The sequence below is a fragment of the Penaeus vannamei genome, chromosome 10 (genome assembly GCF_042767895.1).
Source record: "Penaeus vannamei isolate JL-2024 chromosome 10, ASM4276789v1, whole genome shotgun sequence".
Taxonomy (NCBI): domain Eukaryota; kingdom Metazoa; phylum Arthropoda; class Malacostraca; order Decapoda; family Penaeidae; genus Penaeus; species Penaeus vannamei.
Genome location: NC_091558.1, coordinates 22,644,035 through 22,654,129, shown reverse-complemented (window position 1 = coordinate 22,654,129; position 10,095 = coordinate 22,644,035). Strand labels below are relative to the sequence as shown.

The 10,095-nt window shown below is 34.5% G+C and overlaps 2 protein-coding genes across 6 annotated transcripts in view; both read left to right on the top strand.

The window, feature by feature from the left end:
- LOC113809095 (laminin subunit beta-1-like) lies at positions 1 to 8,797 on the top strand (the record flags this gene model as incomplete). The annotated part of the gene is given in 9 exon segments (XM_070126460.1): positions 1 to 67; positions 236 to 420; positions 736 to 971; positions 1,174 to 1,545; positions 1,679 to 1,823; positions 2,019 to 2,179; positions 2,312 to 2,509; positions 2,731 to 2,866; positions 7,330 to 8,797. Coding segments are annotated over 9 exon segments (1,649 nt in total), but the record flags the coding sequence as incomplete, so codon positions are not given.
- LOC113819315 (uncharacterized protein DDB_G0284459-like) overlaps positions 1 to 10,095 on the top strand; it is a gene marked incomplete at its 3' end in the record, with an annotated part of 139,567 nt that overhangs the window by 82,064 nt on the left and 47,408 nt on the right.

Here is a 10,095-nt window from a genome sequence, read left to right as displayed (position 1 = left end):
TTTTGCTAACTGCCAATCTAACATCACAGAATCTTGCTTCACTCTCAAGCCTCATTTCTGAGTTAACGTAAGTGAAAAATACGTGTACAGGTTTTGAAAGGAATAAGAGCATATGCAGTATTATATGTTGAAAAAGTCTTATGAATAGTTTGTTGTGTATGTAGAGGTAAGTTCAGTTTTACTGCTTTTCAAGCTAAGAAAACAACATTAATTTTATACATAATATCCGTTCCAGAGACAACCTAACTGTAGCTGCATCAGAACTTCAAGACCTGGAGCATGGTGTGGATAACACTACACAGCGCATTTCTTTGGCTACAAATGCCCTGGCAGATCTTCGATTGCAAGCAGAGGAACTGAAGAATCAAGCAGGAGACCTTAAAGAAAAAGCTACCAAGTTGCAAGAAGCTAATGTTGAAGGTTCGTATGTGAGGGTGTTAGGGGAAAGGGTAATATGGATCTGTGGGCAATAATAGGTTCAGTATCATGGATGGCATGTCTTTTCTTTTCTTCTTCTTATGTATCTGTGTTCACAGTATTCATCAATTCGTTCTTTTTTGGCCTTACAGTTTTATTTGAGTTGGAAAGGTGGATGGTAATGAAAGGAAGTAAACTGACAGTGTAAGATTAGCTTTAGTTCTGTTTCTTTGTGTCTCTTAGTACCCACAGTTAAAATAGTTTTGTAGCAAATTACCCTCAAAGCTAGATAATAGAAAGCTCCTATTGTCTCCACAGGTGCTCTCAACCTCACCAGGGTGGCTGGAGAAAGATCACGAGTTGCCCAAGAGAAGGTTGAGCTTACTCAAGTCATTGTTGGGGAGTCAAGACGCTCTCGCCGCAGGACTGAAAATCTTCTTCTGCATGCTTTAGATCGTTTCAACCGCACGCAGATTAAAAATGCAGAGGATTTAGCAGAAATGACAGATATGTTGGATGAAATGTATCGGGGCATCCCTGATCTTAATGAGCAGGTAGCGTATATGAAGTCATGTTTGAACATTATTTACACTTTAAAAGGATATTTTGAAGAATCAAGTAGTATATTGTGCTATAGTAGGAGTGGACCCTAGCATTTTGACAGTGAAACAAAACAGTATTATTTAGTAAATGAGGGCTTTTATAGGAGTGTGATAATAGACAATCCTTGTTGTTATTACTTTTATCTTTTTGTAGGTGTGTGACCGAAGGGGTGATCCTTGTGATACTTATTGTGGTGGAGCTGGATGTGGAAAGTGCGGAGGGCTCTCCTGTAATAATGGTCTCGTAAACACCGCTGAGCTTGCCCTCAAGTTTGCAGATGATGCCAAGGAAATGCTGAAGAAGAAGGAGGCTTCAGTTGATGAGCTATTACGAGGCATTTCTGGGGCTAAAAGGCAGTCTGATGTAGCCTCAGACTTGGCTCAAATGGCCTATGACCTGGCCTTCAGCTCCCGCAACTTAACAGATTCATACAAAGCAAGAATTACTAAGCTCTTAGAAGAAATAGAAGAATACTTTAGCACACCTGGTGCCAAACCCCAAGAAATTAGGGATCTAGCTGAAGAGGTGTGTATGAATATTTGTCTTGTGATTAACTATACTTTCTTATGAATCAGCATAGGTTAGCCAAGAAAGCATGGCCTAAACTCGAAAGGTATTATTGAAGTTTTATTTTTCATCAGTTGCATTTATTCAACAGGTCTTGAGCATCGTTATCTCCCTGGAACCAGAACAGATTACAGACCTAGCAGAGAAGATCACACTTGCCATTGAGACTCTAACAAATATTAATGCAATTATTGATGCAACTAGGAATGATCTAGACCTCGCAATACAGTTGAAAGGTACTCCTGAGTATATTCCATTATAGATAGTGTAATGATGTGTACCCAGATTATAGTAGCTAAGCTTTTGTAATTGCCTATCTGTTTTTCTGCTGTAGTTTCTGTCATGGAAGATTATTTTCTATTCCTAAGTATATAGATATAGATTATTATTTATCTCTTCTAATATTAGTCATTTTTAAATGTTAACATCAGAAAGAGCTGACAGAGCCAAGATTAAGGCTGAAGGAACTCTGGGTGTAGCAGAGCGTGTTGTAGAAGCCCTCACTGAAGCAAGTGCAGCACAGGATGCTGCAGAACAAGCTATTGTGCAGGCTAGTGATGACATTGAGGCCACCCAGACTCATCTTACCCAGGTAGGTTTCAAGCAGGTCTCGTAATATGAGGGAGTAGTAGTTGTCATAGATCTTTCATGTAGGACTATATTTTAATTAAATTTTAATTTGTAAGTTTTGAAAACACTTATAAAGCAAAGTATTTCATTCCAGATTGCTAGTGAGACCAGTGTAGCTCAGGCCAAAGCCAATTCCTCACTAAGGGAGGTACAGGACCTGGAAAGGAGAGTTGAGAGTGTAAAGTTGCAGTATATCATCAATCAACAACATCTCGAAGATACAACTGCTGCTGTCAACCAGGCGGATCTCAAAGCACAGCGAGCAGCCAATGATGCTAAACAGCTGGAAGATGTAAGGCAGACAGTACTACTATACATGAAAATTATTTGGGAATTTTGAAAGTGACAGGAATTTTCTAGAAGATATATGATAATGTGAATTATGTTAGAATGAGTGTTCATGTAGTATTTTGTAATAATATCCTTTATTTTGTGGGCATGCAACTTAAGGGAAGTCTAATTTTGCATTCTGATAAATAAGTATTGTAAAAATGGTAATTTTTATGTTTTCAGAAATACTTGATTGTAGAGGAAAAGCTACAGATTAAGTTCCAAGCAGCTGAAGAAGCCAGACGAAGGGCAGAAGAACTTCGAAAGAGAGCAAACAAATTGGCATCAGAAGCTCAAGTCAAGCTAAGTATGCTTAAGGGTAAGTATCTCATAATGAGAGGAGAGATTTTCCTGGAAGCTCAAAGTAATAAAGATATTTTCCTGGTTGCTTAAGGGGACCATCCCGGGGAATGACCACCTTTCCCTGCTCATTTCATCGTAAAAAAAATTCGGTTGGAGATAACGCATTGATTCTTTTTGCATGATATAGAATATAGAATTGTGCTTCATCTCATTTACGGTTTTAACCTTGCTCCCCCCATAAGGGGGGAGTGAGGTTAAAACCCAAAAAGTTTTTTTTTTTTTTTTTTTTTCTTTTTTTCTTCATCATCATCTTTGGTAAATCCCAACTCCTACAGTTTTTTTTCCTGATTAATCCCCTCAAATACTTATTTTAGATCTATTTTTTTTTTTTTTTCAGCTTTAAAAAATTTATATTATATTATTATGGGGACTGTCCCAGATGAGGGGGGGGACAGGGGGTCAAATTGATTTAGCTTGCGTATAGTATAGGGCAAGTGCATCATTAATGAGAGCCCTGGTACACCTATGTGGACTTCTGCTTGCTGCAATTATGCATATGGCATTTGATTATGACATTGCACATAGATATGAGTTCTTGAATGTTCAAGGAACAATTTTATACCAATATCAGAAAAAAATTATATCACCGTGATTTATCACAAAATATTTTGTGAAATACATCTAAAAAAGTGTTTTGTGTCCGTTTACAAACGAAATATGCTTTGATAGAGGTAATATGTTGTAGGTTATGAAGTAATCTGTGTGTATATCACATACGAAGCACTAATGTTTGAAAATAGCCTAATAAGTAAGAATTGAAATATTTCCGTTACATTTTGCTTAAAGGACGGTACATCACAGCATGGGTAAATTTGATTTGACTTGAAATTGGTAGTTACCCTTGTAAAGACCAATTCAATACGAATGTTACCTAAATGTCGGATTTTTGAACTTCTGATGTATAAGCGAGATACAGATTATTTCATATTGAAGATGATAGTACTCAGTAATGCCCGCTCTGAAATAAAAACCATATGGAATTTTGAGTTGAGTGCACAATCTTCGAAAAGGCTATTGCTTCTGTTTTGTGCGTTCCTGATAAAAACTATTGCTTTTAGTCGTTACCATAGGTCATAGTTACCATAAATTCGCAAATATCCCAAGTCGTCTGCATGATTTTATGTTCTTAGTAAAGATAATGGCTGCAAATGGCTAATCACCAACTCTACACTCGTTCCCCTTTGCAATCTGTTGATATTGACAGTTATCAAAGAAAACGGTTTGAGAGGGATTACTAATGTATTTTTATTCCTTTAGTTGTGAAAGTCAGTGTAGGCCCAGTAAATATGAGGATGATTCATTTTTTTAACTTTATGTGCTTTACTAAATTCATATGCTCTTAAAATTCTCAAAATTGAACCATCATGTTGTATTCATGCCACGACAAGCCACGTCAGAGAGGTATTACTGAGTACTATCATCTTCAATATGAAATAATCTGTATCTCGCTTATACATCCGAAGTTCAAAAATCCGACATTAGGTAACATTCGTATTGAATTGGTCTTTACAAGGGTAACTACCAATTTCAAGTCAAATCAAATTTACCCATGCTGTGATGTACCGTCCTTTAAGCGAAATGTAACGGAAATATTTCAATTCTTACTTATTAGGCTATTTTCAAACATTAGTGCTTCGTAAAATCCACAGTTCCCCATTTCTTCAAAATTAGTGCTTCAAAAAATCCAGTTCCCCATTTCTTCAAAATTGAAGTAAAAAAAAAATTCTTATCTGGTTTAGATTAGTTGTCTTTATGATAAAATGCATTTATTTTCTATATCCAACAAACAAATAAAAAAATTACATACCTTTATAGGAAAGTGTCCCTATTGAAAATGATAATTCCGATTTACTTGGTAATCAATGCATCACAAAGTTCACTAAATAAGCTTTTTTTTTTTATAAATATATATCATTATTAGATTTAGAGAAAAATAGCAGAGATAATGAACTTTGGCAATGTACCAAAATATAAACCGCCATATCTCTGTTCTTTGCTTACATTACCTTCGGTACATCACATTCGTAAGTTTAAAGCGATTTAAATGTAATTTGCTGCTTTTGCTAGAGCCTTGGAGCCCTAAGGCCGTGTAAATCACCGACTTTTAAATTTTGGGCTCATTCAAAAAATATTCATTTTTTAATGCTGAAAAAAAAAAATAGTACTCTATGTCAACCAGGTCCCCGCAAAAGAAAGAAAGAAAGAAAAGAGAGAGAGAAAAAAAAGGAAATTAAAAAATCAGCAATTTACACGGCCTTAGGCTAAGATAGATCTAATACATTAATTTTGGGGGGATTGTTCAGGAAAAAAATATGGGTGTGATGTAGAGCAGAAGAGGGGGAAAAATGACTTTTCCGACTTTTTGCCGCCCGTATGGGGATGCGAGGTCAAAATTATATATGAGACAAAGTGCAATTCTATGCTTTATATTATGTATAAAGAATCAAAGAGTTATCTCCAACCAATTTTTTTTTTATGATGAAATGAGTAGGGAAAGGTAGTCATTTCCCAGGACCACCTTAAGGTCTGTTGCAAAAATTCTAGCAATTAAATATGATAGCCATTCTAAAATATAAGTTGAGTTGACTTCGGGGACCCAAAATGGAAGCATAGTTGATCCTAAACTAAGTGGGATAAAAGAGGAAAATCCAGCCTGGCAAACCCATGGAAGCCAGTTAGACCCTCCTCCTCACTATCTCCTCCATTACCTACCAAAAATTTGTCTGCTTGGAGTGTAGACTTTTGAAAGAATAGTCCTGAGAGTCCTCTGTGCCTATACAGCCCTCTCTGACGTGGCTTGTCATGGCAATCAACCATATTTCCTAACCAATGATCTAACTGTGTTAAGAGGTCATTGTGTTAATTCAAGCAATGATGGATTAGGAGTGAGTATTATTTTACCTTGGGCCCCACAAGAAAGGGCCTGCCTATGGATAAGGAAAAAAAAAAAATTATGGCAACGGGAAATATTTTTGTGGATATTGGGTTTCTTTATGTATTAAAGGAGTTACAATCTCTTATATGGCATTTTTCTGCAAAATCATATTTCTTTTGAGGCCTGTTGATTTTCAAGTCCTTGGCAAAAATATTGAGAACTTAGATAAGAAAATACACATTTTGCCTAAATCTTTATAGAACCATTTTGATTATTTAACCCTAGAGAACCAGGCCCTGGCCTCAAAAGACTCCACCACAACAGACTTTTTGCTACTACACTTGCACTGACAACTTCTAACAAAAGTTAGGTCAGTCAGTCTCCCATCTTCCATCATGGAAGAACACAATTTTGTTTTAGCTCCCTCTGAAGTGTAAGAAAATTGTCCAACTCCAGCCATACAGGCAAAATTTATCAAATTGAGCAAGTCCATTACACAGTGCTCACAGTTTTTGTTGGAGATGATTCAAGAGATGAATGGTTCAAAGTAATATCCACTCATAAATCATTAAAAATCATCCAATCATTAAAAAACATGCCTCCTTTCATTTCATTAGAGACAAAACTCATCTAGGCTGGAGCAAGAAGAAATGCATGGGCTATAAACCTAAAAGATAATTCCCACAGCAATGTCTTTCATCATTCTGGAAGAAACCATAGTTGTTATTTGATTTAGAACTCTGGTACTTCCAAACAAAATTTGGATTTTCATAGTACTTCATCTGGAGCACTAAGCACTTTTATTGTGGAGTCATTCATTTCCATTCAAATTGCTGCATTTTTATTTTTTTTTCCTTTTCTTTTCTTTCCTTTATTTTTCTTTTTTTTCTCTTTTCATCTTTTTTTCATCCTGACTTTAAAAACAAGGTTTGTCAGATGAATTATTATCAGGGAGGCTTGGTTCTCTATGGTTAACCACATGCCACTGGGGATGACATGTATTCTTACTCATAGATGGCTCCACAAGTACTAAGTCACCAATTAGTCAATGACGAGAACTACCTGTCTCACCTTTTTGTTGATGTTTGGTAATATTTTCTGGTATTTAATTCTGCTGCTAGTGATGTCAATAACACTGTAATACTTATAATGTTTATAATAGGAATAACAGTATCAAAATTGATTGCATTGGTAAAAAAAAAAAGAAAAAAAAAAAAAGAGGCAAACTCAAAGAAGGGTAAAATCAGGTGAGGTCACAATTGACTCCTTTGTGGCTAAGAACTGGCAGATCCATCTATTTGCAGTGATATTTAACACTATTAAAGTGAACACAACATTTTCCTACATATCAGTGCTGCTTGATATGTGGGATGAGACTAAATCAGTTTATGGCATGCTGTAACAACCAGTGGAAGATTTTTTATAAAACAAACAATATTAAGAAATTAGGACTGAAAGCTCTTTAAACCCACATACCCAGGTCAAAGATGAATTACATAATTCATATAAACATATTTTTTAATATTCTTTTGTTCATTTCACAGAGATGGAGGTAATATTTGTGAAGAATGAGGTAATTCTTGAAGACTATGAGGAAGAAATTCGCAGAATGGAAGTGAGCATGGAGGAGTACCATGAATACATATCAAGGAAGACAGAATTCTATGCTACCTGTCAGTCTGGGAGACGCTGATCTGATTCTCAAGAGGAACCATGTTTTGTCAGGCTCATTGTCGATACCATAAAAAGTTATTCATCTTTTATAATCTTTCCTTGTTTAGAATTCTGTGAAGTCCAGTAAGAAAAAGTTTTTTTTTTTCTTTATATTATGAAAGATTAAAGATGTAATTACGGATGTAATGGCTTTACTCCACTATTAAAAAAGCTTCAATAACAAAGTTTTATCAGCTTATGGAGCAAGAGAATTAAATGTTCTTGATACTGACAATGCCCAGAAACACTGTTATTTATTACCAGATACTGCACTTCATAATTCCTGAAATGAAACACTTAGGAAGCCTTTTACACTTTAATGTACAGTCAGGGATATTGAATGAATATAAATTGGTTGTATACCTGTGGCTTGTGTTTATTTGTACTTTTTAATTTTTTCCCTCCTTTTTTTGCAATAGTATTTTTCAGTTGTTGAACTGAAAATTATTTTTAAAAGGTATTTGTGTAAAGTTGATTGAACAAAACATAAATATAAATCTTCTTAAGGTCATTGTTAGCTTCTGATAGTCATAAATACAGTATTTCAACTTTTTCATTTGTATCTGTCATCATTTACATTTTATTTACAATATATTATTAAAGGGAGAATGTCTAGCAGATATGTTAGTTCACCCTTTAAATAATTTATATAAGGTGAAAAAACAAAAAATCTCTACAAATAACAGTGAATTCCTAACAGCAGTTTAATAATAATCTTCCATAAGTAGCAGTTTTGAATGGAATGACAAAGAGAATCTCTTGTGTAGTTCTTTAGATTTGACTGTAAATAAACAAGTATGTATAGATATTAAGACACTGCCACTCACTACCAAAGTGCCGAAACAATCTTTGTAGCTTGGTTTTAGTTTTGTAAAATTAACTAATAATTTTAGTGTGGTTACCATTTTCTCCTTTTTATCTTTCTCTTTTTTCAAACAATAATCTCTGTCTGTATTAGGAGCTAGGTTTTGCAGCAAAGATTGATATTTGTCATAGTTGATTTAGCTGATGCATCAGTATCCTAGTCTCTTGCAACAACTCTGTAAATATGCAAAAAAAACTTTTGATTTGGTATGTTTGTGCTTAAGTATTAGTAAATTGTGGATTTAGTTGATTTTATTATGCTATTTGTTTTTATTATCATTGTCATTATTATTATATTTATTATTGTAATTATTATTGATCATTTTAAGATAATGAACTTCGGGTGCTACTAGTGTACAAACGAGATTTTTAAATATGCCCAAAATTATCTTTTTTTGTATGAATTTGATAATAAAGTATGTATGGGTTAGGTTAGTCATGGACCAGATTATCCTCATGGCATATATATCATAATGGCTAAAAATGGTATTTGTAAATCTTATGATCCAAAATTCTCAGGGAAACTTTATCTCAAAATATAAGTATGAAATGCAAGAAAAAAATGAAAGTTGATTATAAGTGCAGAAGTTTCTTGCATAAATTAAGATTATTAACACAGTGAAAAGTAGCAGAACTGCAGTTATTGGTTTCAGATGATATATGTATCAAGTGATTAAAGATAATTAAAAATTATCATCAAAAATATCTTGAACAAAATTTAGTGTATCAGTTTGAATAGGAAGTTTGACTAAGAAATCCATCAATAAACAAGGCAAAACAAAATAAAATAAAGGAAATGAGTCAATGGCATTCATTAAGTGTAAAGATTTCTTTTTATATGAATGAAAAAATTAAAAATTTGTATCAGTATGTAGTATACGGCTCTGATAATTTCTTCCCCATGATTAAGCTGACAAACTTGAAAGAATTATAAAAATCCATACTTACCTTTACAGTCAGTTTGGTTCTACAAAATCAGGCATATTTAAGGAAAATTGCTGGAACCCTAAAGATTAACCACGCTAGAGCACCATTTTTCATTGCACTTTATTCTTTGAGATAATATAGTTTCAGAAGCAGTATAATAAATGAAGAAATGAAAACTGAGATAAGAATGTCCAATAAAAAATGTTTAGCATTTAAGCATCTTCTGGATTTTCTAATCAGGATGCAGCAGAAAATCTTGAATATGATTTGAATTAAATCATATAACGTATTTTATTTGTAAGTGAGGATTTGTAAACCTAATTCTGAGACAATGATAATAACAGAAACAAGTAACTGACAAAGAAACATTGAAGAGGTTTGTACTTGCTGACTTTTAAAAGCTGCAATTACAGCATAAAAATGATCATTATTTTTTGCTGCATAACTCAAGAGCAACAGCAATTTTTATGCTATAATATTTGAACAAAAGTGAAATAGAAAATTATATATTTAGACTATATAACAATTCACAAAATGCAATACAGTCCAGTCCCCCCCAATTCCTTGCCCATTGTTGTCGTGGGGGGGCTTAGGAGATGGAGACTGAGACCCAATGCAGGGATCTCCCCTGCCTAGGGCACCAGCCCTCGACTCAACTAATTTTGCATGGTCTTTTCCTCCTCCAGCTTTCTGTTTCCATCCCTTCTCCAAACCCTTCTACGATCTACTTCCTAAGGTGTGAGAGCCATGCTGAGAGGATGAAAGGCTGACCTTGTGCCAGTCCTGAACAGCCTGCGGGAACTATG